The 19407-nt window shown below is 41.5% G+C and overlaps 1 protein-coding gene across 1 annotated transcript in view; it reads left to right on the top strand.

The window, feature by feature from the left end:
* Nucleotides 1–17103, top strand: part of SCN11A (sodium voltage-gated channel alpha subunit 11) — an 86220-nt gene extending 69117 nt beyond the window's left edge. The window contains exons 25-27 of the mRNA XM_069561498.1: nucleotides 1647–1747; nucleotides 8740–9010; nucleotides 15434–17103. Of these exons, the coding sequence (XP_069417599.1) occupies nucleotides 1647–1747; nucleotides 8740–9010; nucleotides 15434–16461 (1400 nt within the window). The 3' untranslated portion in view covers nucleotides 16462–17103. The remainder of the gene's footprint in view (nucleotides 1–1646; nucleotides 1748–8739; nucleotides 9011–15433) is intronic.
* Nucleotides 17104–19407: the final 2304 nt, after the last annotated feature.

The following is a 19407-nucleotide window of genomic DNA, read 5'->3' as shown; positions in this document are numbered from 1 at the left end:
AAGTGGCATTGCTGTATCATGTGGTGATATGTACAGTATACAAAGTTTCTAATTTCTCTACATCCTCACGGACACTTGTTTGCTGTTTTGTTGATAGTAGCCATTCTAATGGATGTGAGGTGGTATCTCATTTTGATTTTGATGTGCATTTCCCTAATGATTAGTGACACTGAACATTTTTTCATGTGCTTATTGGCCATTCATATATCTTCTTTAGAGAAATATCTATTCAAACCTTTTGCTCTTTTAAAAATCAAGTTGTTTGTCTTTTTGTTTTTATATTTTCAGAGTCCTCTATATAATATTAATCTCTTGTCAGATATATGATTTTCAAATATTTCCCCACTCTGTGTGTTGCCTTTTTACTTCATTGAGAGTGTCTCTGATGCCCCAAAATTTAAAATTATGGAGTCCAATTGGTCTGTTTTTTCTTTTGCCTTTTGTGTCTTATCCAAGAAATCATTACCAAATCTAATGCTTCTGTTCTGTGTTTCATTCTGAGAATTTTATTGTTCTAGATATTACATTTATGTCTTTGATCCATTTTGAGTTAATTTTTGTATATAGTGTTAGGTAATGATTCAGCTTCATTCTTTTGTATGTTGATATCCAGTTTTCCTGGTGCCATTTGTTGGAAAGACTGTTCTAGGACTGTATTGTTTGGTGCATACTGTGGTGTAAATTTACACCACACCCTCATCAAGGCAGGCTTGGATTCACAAATGATCAGTGAAGAGTATAGACTAAGACAATGTCCTGGTTGATTTCTCTCCCCAACAGATATGTTTGGTTTTCTTCTTCACTCTTTAATGGCAGCACTTGGAGAATTCCATTACCAACACACAGGGTTCTTAGACTAACCCCACTGTCTTTTCCCCATGACCCACTTGTAGTTATTAAATCCTAAGATTCTCATTTTTGCAGAAATTAGCAAATGCCCTTAGGCAAGCCATGACTTCAGGACTAATTTACTTCTCTTTTTTCTCTCTCTTGATTTTTCAGATGATGGAAATTTTCCTTACTTTTTGGGCAAGTTCAGCTATATCTTTTAAAAGTAATTCTGTTCTATTTTATCCAGCATTTCTAGATGTTTTACCACTTCTCTCACCCAATTTCATGAAAATCCTACTTCATTCTTCTGTTCTTTATTACTCAGTGGTGAAGACACTCAAAGCTCTCTATTTTTTTTTTTTTGTAAGGATGGCTCTAGACAGATGCTTTTGGAAATTTTATTAGTGATATATGCAGTCGTATATTTAGGAGAATTTTAATTGTCACTTTTTAGGACTTTTCATTTAGATTTTTATTACTAATTTCTATGTTTGTTTCACTGTAGTTTGATGTACACAACTTGAGGTATGTTCAGTTTTTGTAAAGCTTCTGTGGATGTTTGCAAAGAATTTGTAGTCTTATTTATATTATAAAAAGAGAAATATAACTGATAAAAGTAACATTTCTCCCTTATTCCTTAATTTAAACCCTGTTTCCTTTAGGCCCTTCCTTACAGTCTCATTCTGCTTCAAAATGGAATTTTAGGAATTGTTGATAGAAATGCAATATAACTTTAAAACTATTTCTGAAAATTCAGAATTCATTTCCAAAGATCTGTTAATGATAATTAGCTCTCATTTTCTCGACATACTTAGGTGGCCAAGACGTCTTTCTGACAGAAGAACAGAAGAAATACTATAATGCAATGAAAAAATTAGGATCCAAAAAACCTCAAAGGCCCATTCCAAGGCCTCAGGTGAGAGCACTTGATTGATTCTAAATACACAGATGCATTAAGTGGTGATGAGGAACTCAGATATCTGTAGTGCCATTCTCCTTCAATTTTTAAATTTATAGACTTGACCTAAGAACTCAATATGAACCGAGGTACACTGGTATATGACTCAAGTTCTTAGGAAAATCAGACATTCAGATTCAATAATAAATGCCTGGGCAACAGCTTAAATTTACTTTTTCGTGAGCACCTGAGAGCTGCTCGGGCTTCCCAGCTGGCATTAGTGGTAAAGAACCCGCCTGGCAATGCAGGAAATATAAGGGATGCGGGTTTGATCCTGGGGTCAGGAAGATCCCCTGGAGGAGGGCACGGCAACTCACTCTGGTACTCCTGCCTGGAGAATCCCATGGCCAGAGGAGCCTGGCAGGCTACAGTCCATAGGGTCGCAAAGAGTCAGACATTACTGAAGCAACTTATCATGCATGCATTCACGGGAGCTGCTCAGTATATACTCATTACAGTGATGTGAATTTAGCAGCTTGTTTGAATGCAATCTTGGCCAATTTAAAATGTATTTATAATATATTTTACCACCTTTCTCTGGTGTGAAATTGAGGTCATGCATACTTCACTTCCACTTCACAAGTATTTATGATAAACTTTCCATCTTAGGAGCGGACACACTTTTTCTGTAAAAGACCAGACAGTAAATATTTTAAGCTTTTCAGGCCATGTGGTTTCTGCTGTTACTACTCAACTTTGATGTTGTAACACAAAAGCAATCATTATAGATAGAGAACAAATGTTCTTGGCTGTGCTCCAGTATGACTTGATTTATAAACACCAAAATTTGGATTTCATGTAATTTTCATGTGTCAAAATTTTATTCTTTTTGAGTTTTTTCCCCCCGAACTCATTCTGAGTAAAACCTATTCTGAGCTCATGGGCTATACTAAAATAGGTGGTGGGCCAGATTTGGCCTACGGGCCATCATTTGCTGAATCCTGCCTTACGAGGTACTTACAGGACTACTCTGTGCTTACAGTCCATTGAGGAGCTGGAATTTGAGAACATTAGATCATAAAGCCATACAACAGGCACCGTTGGTAGTTCTGAGAAGTGAGTTTGGAGGCTTTCAAGACAAGGAGGGTCAGGGGCACTGAAAAGTCTGAGAGAGCAGTATGGAAGAGGGGCTTCATATCTGATGCATGTAGAGGACTTGGAGATTTTCATTCAAACATGAGGTCCCAAATTATCAAAGTGAAAGTTGCTTAGTCATGTCCAACTCTTTGTGATCCCATGGGCTATACAGTCCATGGAATTCTCCAGGCCAGAATGCTGCAGTGGGTAACCTTTCCCTTCTCCAGGAGATCTTCCCAACCCAGGGATCGAACCCAGGTCTCCCACATTGCAGGCAGATTCTTCACCAGCTGAGCCACAAGGGAAGCCCAAGAATACTGGAATGGGTAGCCTATCCCTTCTCCAGCCGGGCCTTCCTGACCTAGGAATTGAACTGGGGTCTCCTGCGTTGCAGGTGGATTCTTTCCCAATTGAGCTATGAGGGAAGCCCTAAATTATTAAAAGTATGTTTAATTTCCTGCTATTCCCAGCAATCAGAATAGAGCCAGGCATTAAGTATGTTTTCAATGATTTGTTGAATAAAGAAGTATGTTTTAGGGCACAAAATCCATCCCCCTAGGTTTAAACATTTGTATTGCACTAAAAATGTCTATAAATATCAGGACCACCGTTTAGAATTTATACAATGAAAATTTTTTACCATAAGTTTAATGATAAAATTATATTTGTAGAGTTTTCATCTGACAACAGTATGTGGAACTTCAATTTATCTAAGTCAAATCTAGCTTTTAAGTACCATACTCGTTTTCAAGTACTAATTTCACTTTGAAGTGACTTCACAAGGACAGAAATGGTAAGGACCTAACAGAAGCAGAGGAGATTAAGAAAAGTGGGAAGAGTACCTAGAAGAACTATACAAAAAAGGTCTTAATGACCCAGATAACCATGATGGTGTGGTCACTCACCTAGAGCCAGACTTCATAGAATGTGAGGTCATGTGGGCCTTAGAAAGCATTACTACAAACAAAGCTAGTGGAGGTGATAGAATTTCAGCTGAGCTATTTCAGATCCTAAAAGATGATACTGTTGAAGTGTTGCACTCAATATGCTAGCAAATTTGGAAAGCTCATCCATGGCCGCAGGACTGGAAAAGTCAGTTTTCATTCTAATCCCAAAGAACGGAAATCCCAAAGAATGTTCCAGTTGTGCTTATTTCACATGCTAGCAAGGTTATGCTCAGAATCCTTCAAGCTAGGCTTTAGCAGTTTGTGAACCAAGAACTTCCAGATGTTCAAGCTGGATTTAGAAAAGGCAGAGGAACCAGGGATCAAATTGCCAACATTCGCTGGACCAGGGAGAAAGCAAAGGAATTCCAGAAAAACATCTGCTTCTGCTTCACTGACTATGCTAAAGCCTTTGACAGAGATGGGAGTACCAGACCACCTTACCTGTCTCCTGAGAAACCAGGTCAAGAAAGAAGCAACAGTTAGAACTGGACATGGAATGACTGACTGGTTCCAAGTGGGAAAGAAGTATGACAAAGCTGTATATGGTCACCCTGCTTATTTAACTCTGATGTGGAGGCTACAGTCCATGGGCCCACAGAGTTGGACATGACTGAGCAACTAAGCACACCACAGAGTGAAACTGAAAGTTGCTCAGGTGTGTCCAACTCTTCGTGACCCCATGGACTATACAGTCCATGGAATTCTCCAGGCCAGAATACTGGAGTGGGTAGCCTTTCCCTCTCCAGGGGATCTTCCCAACCCAGGAATCGAACCCTGGTCTCCTGCATTACAGGTGGATTCTTCACCAGCTGAGCCACAAGGGAAGCCCAGGAATACTGGAGGTGATAGCCTATCCCTTCTCCAGCAGATTTTCCCATCCCAGGAATTGAACCAGGATATCCTGCATTCGTGGCAGATTCTTTACCAACTAAGCTATTAGGGAGGCCCACAGCACAGAGTACATTATGCAAAATGTCAGGCTGGATGAATCACAAACTGGAATCAGGATTGCTGGGAGAAATATCAACAACCTCAGCTATGCAGATGATACCACTCTAATGGCAGAAAGTGAAAAGGAACTAAAGAGCCTCTTGATGAGGGTACAAGAGGAGAGTGAAAAAGTTGACTTGAAACTCAACACTGAAAAAATCATGACATCTAGCCCCATCATTTCTTGGAAAATAGAAGGGGAATAAGTGGAAGCAGTGACAGATTTTATTTTCTTGGGCTCTCAAATCACCATGGACAGAGACTGTAGCCATGAAATTAAAAGATGCTTGCTCCTTGGAAGGAAAGCTATGACAAACCTAGACAGGATATTAAAAAGCAGAGACATCACTTGGCCAACAAGGTCTCTATAGTCAAAGCTATGGTTTTTCCAGGAGTCATACACAGATGTGAGAGCTGGACCATAAAGAAGACTGAGCACCGAAGAATTGATACTTTCAAAGTATGTTGCTAGAGAAGACTCTTGAGAGTCCCTTTGACTGCAAGGAGATCAAACCAGTCAATCCTAAGGGAAATCAACCCTGAATATTCATTGGAAGGACTGATGATGAAATTGAAACTCCAAAACTTTGACCACCTGATGCAAAGTGCTAACACATTGGAAATGAACCTGATCCTGGGAGATATTGAAAGCAAAAGGAGAAAGGGATGGCAGAGAACAAGATGGTTGGATGACATCAGTGAGTCAATGGAGATGGATTTGAGCAAATTCCAGGAGATAGTGTAAGGACGGAAAGAGCCTGGCATGCTACAGTTCATGGGGTCACAAAGAGTCAGACATGAGTTAGTGACTGAACAACAGCAAACACTTTGCAGTTCTTATTTAAACTCGAGCCAACAAGAAAGGCAAAGAGAATTTTTACTTATATGTGCCTGATATGCAGCCATTGATTCAGTACCAGTTGGGCCCAGATTTGGAGTTAACTAAAAGACTCATGAGACACACATTTACTAGTTTGTTTCATGAAGGATGTGAAGCTGGCAGTGCCGCACACAGCTGAACAGAAGTTGCAGGGGCACATAATGCAGCTTCTAGGCCTCTCCACTGCACTGGGCTTCCCAGGTGGCTCAGTGGTAAAAGGATCCACCTCCCAATGCAGGCAGAGACACAGGAGACACAGTTTCTATCCCTGGATTGGAAAGATCCCCTGGAGGAGGGCATGACAACCCATTGCAGTAGTCTTGCCTGGCGGGGAAAATCCCATGGACAGAGGAGCCTGGAGGCTGCAGTCCATGGGGCTGCAAAGAGTTGGGCGTGACTGAGCACCCAACACACATGCTGCGCAGGACGTGTCAGAAGGCAAGAGGTGGACTTGAAGTGGGCATGGACTGCGCTCCCACGGGGTGCTGCCGCCTCCACTCCTGACTCTGTTACAGCTTGTTTGTTGCATGTCTCATCGGGGAGTAGGTGTGACCCCAGAGACGTTCCTGCATGGCCCTCCAATCATGGCTTCACAGTGAGTGATTCCGACAACCAAGTGCAGCTCAGTTAATGCCCAGCATTTATCTTAAACTCTGTATTCCAGAGAGCAGTGCTGCATGAGGTAAACACAAAACCCTATCCCCTGGTGTCTGAATTTGAGCTTAGTCTTTGAATCAGCTGTTAGCCCTTAACTGGGCTTCCAAGGTGGTGCAAATGGTAAAAAATTCACCTGCCAATGAAGGAAACACAAGAGACATGAGTCCAGTCCCTGGGTCAAGAAGATACCCTGGAGAAGGAAATGGTCCTCTGCTCCAGTATTCTTGCCTGTGAAAGCCTATGGCCAGAGGAGCCTGGTAGGCCCCAGTCCATAGGATCATAAAGAATCAGACACGACTGAGCATGTTATAGTCTAGACACGCTAGCCCATAACTCCTCATAGATTTTTTTTTTAACTTCTAAAATCTACATATTATCTTTTGAGCTTTGGAGTAGCAACTGCATAGAGAGGGAAGTACAGCTGTTTTAACCTGAGAAGTGATGGATATTCTTTCCAGCAGTAAGACCAAGGGATCTGCAATCATTTCTACCTAAAGCATTCCCACAAGGTAGCTTCATTACAGGCTTTAAGAATTATCCTGAGGTATAGAAGTCACTGTAAAATGACATAGAATGTATGTATAATACATTAAAATACATAGAATGTATCTTAAAATAACATAGTTTTTTTTTTTTATCCTCTATCACATTTGGTAGCTTATATTTTTAATCTTCTCCATTTTCTCAATATTAGAGTTGAACTGTAAGGCCAGTGCTTACCATGCCCTTACATTTATTCTCAGCCTTTATTCTGCTTTCTTGGAGAGCATCCTTAAAAGTATCTTTTCTCCAGGTCCTGTCTGACTTCCGCGATGCATTCTCACATAGGAAATGCATTTTACTTTCAAGTTTCTTCTCCAGACTCCTTGACAAAAGTTTTAGAGCTCCTGGAGCAAAGTTTCAAAGACATCAACTTACATGTAATGCCCTTCTGCTGCTATTCCAACCCTTTCTCTTCTCATTGCCCTTGCTCCCATAGTGACAGCATTCATTCTCTTGATGTTAGTTCATATCAGTTCTGAGGCCATAGAACTCCACATTTGCTTTCCAGCTCTCTGCCTGAGCTCCAGACCCATACCTCTACCTGCCCATGTCCCTTGGATGTCCCACTGGGCACCTCAAATCCCAGTGTGCCCAGGACACATCCATCATCTCTCCCCCAAACTTCTCATCGCTGTTCTCCAGTTGATTGAATGCACCACCAAGCAGAAATTATAACCTCAGCCTTAACTTTCCCATAACCTGCTCCATTAGAACACTCTTGGACTCCTGCTTCTACTTCCATGTTAGTTCTTAAACCTAAAAACTCATGTCTTTCTGTACTGTTACCACCACAAAACATCATCTTCTGCCCAGATTACCCTAACAGATGCCTGGGACTATAAAGATGAATTGGTAGGGGTCTGTGCATTTTCTAAATAGAACACTATGTGCATACTTTGATTAGATGATATATAATATGAAATAATCTAATATATACATATGGTATATATATATATTACACATAAACAACCAATGTATAGTCAAGAATGCCATACAATATCAGTGTCTGAGTTTGTGCTAAAGAACAGTTTCCGCTTAAGCAAACAACAAAGTCGTGCCTTATAGAGATTAAAGGAAATAGTGGGATAGTTGAGGCATTGCACTGCACACGGTAGACAAGGCATGCAAACTTGAGTTAGAACCTGTACTAGAGCAACCAGCACACCTTTCCCTGGGAGCAGGTCAGCCATATATGAAACAATATGCAAGGTCACCACCAGTACTCATGTGAAATAATCAGTTTTTCTGTTTCCAGTTTTAGTAATCACCGGATCAGAATCCGATTTATCTAGCCTTATCGTCAAGTGAACAAGAATTAGGAAATTGGCTTTCAAGAATTGCTTGAATACAGAGTTTTGGTTAAGTATAAGGTCTGATTATTCTAAACTAACAAATGGAGCCTTGGAGATGTTAATTCTGTCTTGTCCAACAAAAGTATGTGAGCAAGTATCCTCTGCATTAACATTATTAAAGTCAAAATACAGACGTAGGTGAAATATACAGACCAAAGTTCACTTTTTAATGATTAAACCCAACATGAGCTGTTTTATTTCAACAAAAACAAATCATCCACCACATCAAAGTTATGTTGTTACTAAAAATTTATGTATTTATTTAGTTTCAAAATGGAATTAAAGCTGTATGCCTACATTTTAAAACCAGTTTCTAATTAAATTTAGTGAAATTGAATGAAAAATATCTATTAGAAGAATTTCTTGCCCTATAAAAGTGTGCATTTTCCAAGAAACTACTTTAAATGTAAGAGAGGACAAATGCTACTGTATGTGCCTCTTAATGTATGTGATTTCATTCCTACAACTCCAAATCGTTTATGATTCCTTTTTCTTCTTCCTCAGAACAAATGCCAAGGCTTTGTGTTTGACCTCGTCACACACCAGGTCTTTGACGTCATTATCATCATCCTCATTCTCCTCAACATGCTGAGCATGATGGCTGAATCACATCACCAATCGGACACCATGAAACATTTACTTGAGTGTCTCAACCTGGCCTTTGTGGTCATCTTTGCAATTGAGTGTCTCATCAAAATCTTTGCTTTGAGGCAATACTACTTCACCAATGGCTGGAATTTATTTGATTGTGTGATCGTGGTCCTTTCTATTGTTAGTAAGTAAAACTGGCAACCAGAGGGGCTTTAGTATGAGAGCAAGAAGTAAACTTGTAAGTCTTATCATTTGGAATTTTGTCCAGAGTAGCCACAGAGCAAAAAATTAAATTTAATGTGGTTTTTGGGGAAAAAAAAATAGATGAATGAATGCCATTCTCTTTGGGGAGTTGCTAGAAAATACAGAGTAATTTCCACTCCCTTGACTATCTACACAATTGAAATAGAGTTAAGTAATTATGTGGATCATTTATTCAGTGGGGATAGATGAAATTAAGATGACTTAGAAGTTTTTGTGGGGCTACCTGCTTTATCCAGGGAACTGAGTCAAAGTTCCATTTTCTTCTACAACTATAAGGCCTAAAGAACATTTCTTGTTGTAAGGATTTGGCATTTAGTTTCCATTTTTTCCCTAGTTCAAAATCCTTTTGGATGTCAGATCACAATTACTGTGCCCCAGTGACATTGCTGGGCCTTCCCATACCTCTTCTTTATAGAGGGCCTCCATGGCTCAGCCTGGATGGGGCTTGCAAGAGTGTGTCATAAGGACAAATAGTGCTTTTTCTTTATTCTGTATCTCATGTTAACTTAAATTATAGTGGAAACTACATAGTGTGTCAACTGCTTGGGTTTCACTCACCAACTAGCTTCACTCTATAATCACTATATTTTTCTTAACTGTGGACAGAAATTAACCTTAAGGTTTATAGAAGAAGAATAGGGAGAAAAAGAGGGTTATTGCCATACACCTTTTCATGGAACATATACACACACATGCACATACATTAACTTCAAAGGTAAATTCTTCATGACTAAGCTATAAGATTTTACTCTGGGTTTTTGAAGTCTGCTTTAATTAAACTGATAATTTAACCATAATTGTGTAAAACTGCCTACGGATTCTTCTCATTGTTCAAAGAGCATGAAGGCAGTGAAAACGGATTTCACAAGCGGAAGCTTCTGTTTTATCTCAGAAAGGGTGCAATAAACAGATATGCTGGATCAAAATATTTTGGTTCTTAACATGATAGCAACAATCAGATGTTTCAGGGACCAAGGAAATGGTACAGTTCATAGTCTGTTCTACTTTTTAGCCATGGAAACTTATGTAGATAAGGTTTAGTAATAGATCTTTCAACATGCTTATGGTTAAATAGACTGTTAATCTTTATTAGTCAGTTTCAAGCACAAGTCCTGGTGAAATTGACAGCAGCAATAAAGTTAGAAAATGATGATGAGTCTGGCAACCATCTGAGCCCTTAAAGAGCTCTTCCTCCAATATGCAGAGAGCAGCTCATTCATTCCACTATTTGCTGAACTTTTTCCAGGCAGTGCCAGGCATTGTAGAGCTCACAGTAACTGAAGGAGGTCACCATTATCCCTACCATACAGCCTATCGGAGAAGGCAATAGCAACCCACTCCAGTACTCTTGCCTGGCAAATCCCATGGATGGAGGAGCCTGGTAGGTTGCAGTCCACGGGGTCGCTAGAAGTCGGACACGACTGAAGTGACTTAGCAGCATGCATTGGAGAAGGAAATGGTAACCCACTCCAGTGTTCTTGCCTGGAGAATCCCAGGGACAGGGGAGCCTAGTGGGCTGCCTTCTCTGGGGTCGCACAGAGTCAGACACGACTGAAGTGACTTAGCAGCAGCAGAATACAGCCTATAGCCTCCCATAGAGACTGAAGACTCTAGGACTGGGCCGCCTCAGGCCAAACTACAGGCACAGCTGCTCCCATCAGCAGAAAATTGGATTAAAGATTAACTGAGCAAGGTACAGCCCTCCAGAGTGAGGCCCAGTTTTCCCTGCAGCCAGTCCCTCCTATCAGGAAGCTTGTACAAACTCTTACCCTCATCCCTCTGAGGGCAGACAGAATGAAAACCACAATCACAGAAAACTAACCAAAATGATCACATGGATCATAGCCTTGTATAACTCAATGAAACTATGAGCCATGCTGCGTAGGGCCACCCAAGATGAATGAGTCATGGTGTGTTCTAACAAAAGGTGGTCCACTGGAGAAGGGAATGGCAAATCACTTCAGCATTCTTGCCTTGAGAACCCCACAAACAGTATGAAAAGGCAAAAAGATATGACATTGAGAGATTAAACACCCACCCCACCCCCAGGCCAGTAGGTGTCCAATATGCTACTGGAGAGGAGTGGAGAAATAGCTCCAGAAGGAATGAAGAGGCTTAGCCAGAGCAGAAATGATGCCCAGTTATGGATGTGTCTGGTGGTGAAAGTAAAGTCTGGTGCTATAAAGAACAATGTTGCATAGGAACCTGGAACATTAGGTCCATGAATCAAGGTAAATTGGAAGTGGTCAAACAGGAGATGGCAAGAGTCAACATTGACATTTTAGGAATAAATGAACTAAAATGGACCAGAGTGGGTGAATTTAATTCAGATGACCATTATATCTGCTACTGTGGGCAAGAATCCCTTAGACAAAATGGGGTAGCCCTCAAAGTCAACAAAAGTGTCTGAAATGCATGACACTACTTGGGTGCAATCTCAAAAATGACAGATTAATCTCTCTTCGTTTCCAAGGCAAACTGTTCAACATGACAGTAATCCAAGTCTGTGCCCTAACCACTATGCTGAAGAGTATAAAGTTGAATGCTTCTATGAAGACCTACAAGACCTTCTAGAAAGTAAAAGTGAAGTTGCTCAGTTGTGTCCGACTCTTTGCGACCCCATGGACTTTAGCCCACCAGGCTCCTCCATCCATGGGATTCTCCAGGCAAGAGTACTAGAGTGGGTTGCCATTTCCTCCTCCAAGACCTTCTTTAGACCTTCTAGAACTAACACCAAAAAAGATGTCCTTTTCATCATAGGGGACTGGAATGCAAAAGTAGGAAGTCAAGAGATACCTGGAGTGACAGGCAAGTTTGACCTCAGAGTACAAAATGAAGCAGGGAAAAGACTAACAGAGTTTTTCCAAGAGAATGCTCTGGTCATAGCAAACACCCTTTTCCAACAACACAAGAGATGACTGTACACATGGACATCACCAGATGGTCAATACTGAGATTAGGTTGATTATATTCTTTGTAGCTGAAGATGGAGAAGCTCTGTATCATCAGCAAAAACAAGACAGGGAGCTAACTGTGGCTCAGATCATGAGCTCCTTATTGTAAAATTCAGACTTAAATTGAAGTAAGTAGGGAAAACTACTAGACCATTGAGGTATGACCTAAATCAAATCCCTATGATTGAACAGTGAAAGTGACAAATAGATTCAAGGGATTAGATCTGACAGACAGAGTGCCTGAAGAACTATGGACAGAGATTTGTAACATTGCACAGGAGGCAGTGATCAAAACCATCCCCAAGAAAAAGAAATGCAAAAAGGCAAAACAGTTGTCTGAGGAGGCCTTACAAATAGTTGAGAAGAGAAGCGAAAGACAAAGGAGAAATGGAAAGATATATCCATCTGAATCCAGAGTTCCAAAGAATAGCAAGGAGGGATAAGAAAGACTCCCTAAGTGATCAATGCAAAGAAATAGAGGAAAACAACAGAGTGGGAAAGACTAGAGATCTCTTTAAGAAAATTAGACATACCAAGGGAACATTTGATACAAAGATAGGCACAATAAAGGAAAGAAATGGTATGGACCTAATAGAAGCAGAAGATATTAGGAAGAGGTGGCAAGAATACACAGAAGAACTATACAAAAAAGATCTTCATGGCACAGATAACCATGATGGTGTGATCATCATCTAGGGTCAGACATCTGGGAGTCTGAAATCAAATAGGCCTTAGGAAGCATTACTACAAAGAAAGCTAATTAGGGGTGATGGAATTCTGTCTGAGCTATTTAAAATCCTAAAAGATGATGCTATGAAGGTGCTGCACTCAATGTGTCAGCAAATTTGGAAAACTCAACTGTGGCCCCAGGACTGGAAAAGGTCAGTTTTCATTCCAATCCCAAAGAAGGGCAATGTCAAAGAACGTTCAAACTACCATACAATTACACTCATTTTACATGTTAGCAAGGTTATGCTTAAAATCCTTCAAGCTAGGCTCCAGCAGTACATGAACTGAGAACTTCTAGGTGTACAAACTGGGTTTAAAAACATCAGAGGAATCAGAGATCAAATTACCAACATCTATTGAATCATAGAAAAAGCAGGTGAATTCTGGAAAAATATCTACTTCTGCTTCACTGACTACACTAAAACCTTTGACTCTGAGGATCACAACAAATTGTGGACAACTCTACAAGAGATAGGAGTACCAGACCACCTCACCTGCCTCCTGGGAAACCTGTATGCAGGTCAAGAAGCAACAGTTAGAACCGGACGCGGAACAACTGACTGCTTCAAAAGGAATGCGTCAAGGCTGTACATTGTCACCCTGCTAGTTTAACTTATATGCAGAGTACATCATGTGAAATGCTGGGCTGTGAAGCACAGCTGGAATCAAAATTGCCAGGAGAAATATCTATAACTTCAGATATGCAAATGATACCACCCTAATGGCAGAAAGTGAATAGAAACTAAAGAGCCCCTTGGAGGTGAAAGAAGAGAGTGAAAAAGTTGACTTAATTCAGCATTCAAAGAATGAAGATCATGGCATCCAGTCCCGTAACTTCATGCCAAATGGATGGGGGGAAAATGAAAACAATGACAGACTTTATTTTCTTGGGCTCACAAATCACTGTAGATAGTGACTGCTACCATGAAATTAAAAGATGCTTGCTCCTTGGAAGAAAAACTATGACAAAACTAGACAGCATATTAAAAAGCAGAGACATCACTTTGCTGACAAAGGTCCTTATAGTCAAAACTATGGTTTTTCCAGTAGTCATGTACGCATATGAGAGTTGGACCATAAAGAAGGCCGAGTGCTGAAGAACTGATGCTTTTGAACTATGGTGCTGGAGAAGACTCTAGAGAGTCTCTTGGACAGCCAGGAGATCAAACCAGTCAATCCTAAAGGAAATCAACCCTGAACATCCATTGGAAGGACTGACGCTGAAGCTGAAGCTCCAGTACTTTGGCCACCTGATTCAAAAAGCTGACTCTGGAAAAGACTCTCATGCTGGGAAAGATTGAAGGCAGGAGGAGAAGCGGGTGACACAGGATGAGATGGTTGGATGACATCACCAACTCAATGGACATGAGTTTGAGCAAACTCTGGGAGATGGTAAAGGACAGGGAGGCCTGGCATGCTGCAGTCTATGGAGTCACAAAGAATTGGACACAACTGAGTGACTGAACAACAACAAAATTAAGACCTACCACATTAAGGAATCAGGAAAAGACAGAGAAATTAATTGAACCCCAAATCACTTGCTGCACGAAAGAACTGAGCTCACAGGAAAGACAAATTACTGTGAGCTTGATGACTCAAAGAAATATTCACAGAGGAAGCGGACCTTAAAGGAGGGACCTCATCCAGTTGTTGCTAAAATGGTAAAAATTCCACATCTCAAAAAAATTGGCTGTCTGTCATACCTAATGACCTTAGAGGATCCCCAGAGGAAGAACAAGGCCCTGTGTCTGTGAGGCAAGCATGCTCAAGCCATTCTGTAATATTTGGGTCAAAATGTGTGTTGTTTTAAATCCTTGTATCACTTGCTTGCAGAGCAAGCAATGAGAAAACAGGATGATGTTTTAGGCCAAATGTTCAGCAGTCTGCAGAAACATCTGCTTGAGATGCCACTTCTGGGATATTTACAATAACAGAGAAACTGTCTCCAATTTATTCCCATAGCTTTTTGAGTTTGGACTTCCAGAAGTCCTTGGAATGAGCGTATTGACAAAGATGAGAAATCTCTGGCAGTTTTAGCCCAAAGACAAGCCACGCAACACTACCTTCTTTCTCTAGCTCTGTCCTTGCCTACAGCAGGCTGTGTTCAAATTTCTCTCCAGTGAGAACCTGTTTGTTTAAGAAACCTTGGGGTTAGGGGTGTACAGCTTCCACTGATAGCTCACACTCAAGCCAACCTTCAGTAGCAGAAATTTCTCTTTGCATTGTAATCTAAATGACTCCATCAATAGTTTATATGTTTTCCATTCTATGTATATAGTAAGTATGGAAAACTGTTATATTTGCTACCCCATGAGTAATTTTAAATGACCAACATAGATGATAATGTATTTCAAGTCCATTAGGTAACTTACAAAATAGTAATAAACTGCATTTTATTTCTTTTCTTTGAAGGGTCTTTTTAGATGTCCTGACCCATCTAAATTCCTATCTAAATTGTATGAACCTTGAAGATTGCTCTCCAGTTTAAGGCACATATATATTTTTTCCCTGATATGGGTAAAAAACTTCTTAATTTTGTACATAAGCTGAAAAGTAATGGTAAAAAGTTGGTCTCACTCAGACTGAAAGCAGGAGAGACAGGATATGTCTAAAATCAATCTGTCTGCTGGAAATTCATTGACCCTCCTCCTTGTCTTTAGGTACCGTGGTTTCTGCCTTGGAAACCCAAGCCGAGATTCCTTTCCCTCCAACACTGTTCAGAATGGTTCGCTTGGTTCGGATTGGCCGAATCCTGAGACTTGTTCGAGCAGCACGAAGAATCAGAACTCTGCTTTTCGCTCTGATGATGTCCCTGCCCTCTCTATTTAATATTGGTCTTCTCCTCTTTCTGGTTATGTTTATTTATGCCATTTTTGGTATGAACTCTTTTCGCAAAGTGAAGGAAGATTCTGGAATTGATGACATCTTCAACTTCCAAACTTTTATAAGCAGCATGCTCTGCCTCTTCCAGATAACCACGACGGCAGGCTGGGATTCTCTCCTCAGCCCCATGTTAAAATCAAATAATTCCTGTGACCCCAAGACAGAGAGCTGTCACCTCTCTACCATAGCCATAATCTACTTCGTCACTTATATCATCATCTCCTCTCTCATTGTGGTCAACATGTATATTGCTGTGATTTTAGAAAACTTCAATGTAGCCACTGAAGAAAGTGAGGACCCTTTGGGTGAAGATGACTTTGAAATGTTCTACGAAGTCTGGGAAAAGTTTGACCCAGAAGCAACACAGTTTATCAACTATTCTGCCCTTTCTGACTTTGCTGATGCCCTTCCTGAGCCTCTGCGTGTGGCAAAGCCAAATAAATACCAATTTTTAGTCATGGACTTGCCAATGGTGAGTGGAGATCGTCTCCATTGCTTGGATATTCTCTTCGCTTTCACCACGAGGGTACTTGGTGAGTCCAGTGGCCTGGATAGCATGAAAGCAGCGATAGAGGAGAAGTTCATGGAGGCAAACCCTTTCAAGAAGTTATATGAACCCATAGTCACCACCACCAAAAGGAAGGAAGAGGAAAGATGTGCTGCTGTTATTCAAAAGGCCTTTCGAAAGTACATGATGAAGACCAAGTGTACCTTGCAAGACAGGCCTCATTCAACCCTCCAGACACTCTCCAATGGAGACTTACCCAGCTCTGGGGTGGCCGAGGGCAAGGTCCATTATGACTGAGCCCCACACCTCCACCCATACCTCACAGCCTCCAAGCCTTGCCTCCGGCCTCTTGAGCTCCAAGCCATCCACAGCTCTGTGTACAAACAAGTACTCAAAACTAGAGCTCTTCGAACTAGCCATTCCTTTTTTTTTTTTTTCCTGGCTGAAAGAAAATATTTTAAAGCTCACATCAAAGGATTCTTATCGAGATAAGGGTGCCTGACTATTACTACCAGTACAGTTTTAACAAAGAAAAAGACATTAGAAAGGTCTATAGAAGACATACTAATGTGAGGATCGAAGCACAGTTTGAATTATGTCAAAAGAATAAGAAACAAAAAAACACATTAAAGTTTTAAATTATGTTTCCCATGTGTTCCTGAGTACTGTGTCCAATACCTTTGTTGGATGTTTTCCCCAGTAAAAGTATGTGGCTTATCACATATAGCTCTTTCGCATGCTAAGTGAGAATTCAAAACCTGCCAATAAATACTTATTGCAGACTTCTTTTAGCCAATGTTGAATATTTTGAGTTTATTTCAAACCTAAAAGCATGATCATGATTTGTGTCAGTTACTACCCTATCTTTCACTAGCTGCAATATCTGTTATATATGTGTGGGGAAAAAATAAATAAATGAAGCTTTCAGTTTGCATTTCATTCGGATAATACACTAAAAATCCTTTTGTTTGGTGCTTGTGTGAGTAGTGGTTTAAATGTGGAACCTAAGTTGGAATTAAAGGCGCTCGCCAGTGGTATGCTGATAAGTGCATAATAACTGCTCTTCAGGAAAAAGGAAACAAGCCGTGATTTGTCGTGTTTACTGATTTCTGTGGCGAGTACTCCCTTCATGACCAGTTTCAAGCTACCAACATGATGTTTCTGAATGTAGAGTTGGGAAAGATGTCCACAGTCAGTTCTCATGAGCTGCCTAGAGCTGGCTGAGCACGCCATTGACTGGAACCAGTAAGACAGTCTCACTTCCGGTGAAATATCTGCAGTGGGCACCTTGGATGGAGAGTGCACCCTACTTAGCACAACACCTGGACCCCAGGGCAGGGGAGCCATGAGACATAATGGTTAGCCAGAGACCTCAGTCATTTGATGAGCCCTACATTCAGTTCTGGCTGAATATATGCATGAAACACAGCCCAGAGAACAACCAAGTCAATCAGAAGGGCCTGGCCCCAGAAGTAGCCCAGGACCTCCCTAAAAACTGGAGATTCCCAGAGGCCAAGCAAGACATTAGCTGGACTGGGGGCAAAGAACTACAGCGTAATAATCTAGGCTCAGGAAAATCCTGCAGAAATAGCCCTGGAATCCTGTATCTCTGACAGGCTGGAGGAGGTGATGTGCCTGTCAGCAGCCTGGAGTCTGAGCCCTGAGCCTCTGCCCTGCCCCTCACTGTCCAGTGGAGGTAAGGCCAAAGCTGGATGCTGTGGCATATTAAGAGGGAACTTATTTTCAATGTACACAAGATCTAACCATGACTCAATGTATTCATGTCCAGGGCCTAAATTTTGTGAGTTTTGTAGGCAGCCTTGTGCTCTGGAGCACTGGTAAAAGTAGTAACATCATTATCTAATCATTATCAATATCTAATAGACTTAGCCTTTGCTGCAAGTCAGACACTGGCTAAGCATTTGCCGTGCATAATCTCATCTGTTCCTTACAATAACCCAGGTGTGTGCAGTCACTCACCAGGTGGAGCCCGGGCATCTGTGCCATACTGGGGCAGAGGAGTGCTTGTTCCCAGAACTAGGGCACTTTTGAGACAGGGCCAGAGGGACTCCCAGGCAGGACTGCAAGAGCTGTGTGGAAATCACCAGTTCTAAATCCACAACCAGTCCTGCTTGAGGCCCTGGGGATTATCTACAGCTTCCTGAAGAGGCCTCCAATTACGAACTCTCGGTGTTTACAGATTCCTACCAAGTTTTCTGGAAAAGATAGTTGGTCATGATTCTAATAGGGACATCGCCTGGCTGGAGGTAAGGGAGGGTCTGGAAGGATATGGTCTTGCCTATTCCAGATTACAATTTAGGGACTTGAATATTATCTGTTCTGTGCAATGACTTGTGCCCTTGGCACACACACCTGTCCATCCCAACATGGTCCATGTCACTGGTGCTGGATTCCTGGAGCCAGCTCCTGGGGAGAGCACAGGATCCCTCTGGCTTCTGCAAGAGGCTGAGCCTCACCTCCTCACTAGATGGCAGCAAATGCCCGACACGTTCTTTTCTAAAAGTAGCACAGCATCTCTCGGTATGAGCCTGCTGCTCAAAGAGCCGGAAGGTTAAAGAGGGGTGAAGGAAGTGGTGAATTAACCCTGGATGGGTGCTAGAAAACTCACAGAGATGGCTGTCACTGTGCAAGGATCCAGGATACCCACAAGAGGCAGAGATGTTGGTCTGAGCTCAGCTCTCCTGAGACTATTCATGGTAGACAATCCTGCAGACACAGGAAGCCAGCCCCCTGTCTTCTGAGACTTCTTTTCCCCAGGCAAATCAGTCCCTGCTCAGTTCAGTCAACAGACAAGTTCTGGAGGGCCAGTGCAACACTGCCTTGTGCAGACTGCTTCTAACCAATGGGTCTTCACCACGTCTTCAAGGGCATATGTGCTAATTGGGAGGAGCATTAGATAGGTGTTTGTGTGATGATAAACAGAATGCAAAATAACAAGAGCATGGACACAGCTCTCTTCTCAAAGCTGAGTGGAGACAGGCTCACAAGAAGACTTCATAAGATAGAAGGGAGCATCTGAGATGAGCTGGGTAATGCGTGGGACTGTGATGGGTAGAGGTGGTTCAGGAGGGTGTTTTAAAGGGGAGGAGACAATAGCGGCAGCATCCTGGAGGGTAAGGAGTGTCAGAAGTGGAAGGGAGCGTGAGCTCCCCCATTGACTGGGCTCAGAGTATAGATAGTGGAGCAGCAGCAACTGAATCTAGAAATGGACAGTTTTGTGGA

This window comes from Ovis canadensis, chromosome 19 (assembly GCF_042477335.2).
Source record: "Ovis canadensis isolate MfBH-ARS-UI-01 breed Bighorn chromosome 19, ARS-UI_OviCan_v2, whole genome shotgun sequence".
Lineage (NCBI taxonomy): Eukaryota > Metazoa > Chordata > Mammalia > Artiodactyla > Bovidae > Ovis > Ovis canadensis.
Note: the sequence above shows the minus strand (reverse complement) of the source record. Positions and strands in the feature narration are given on the sequence as shown.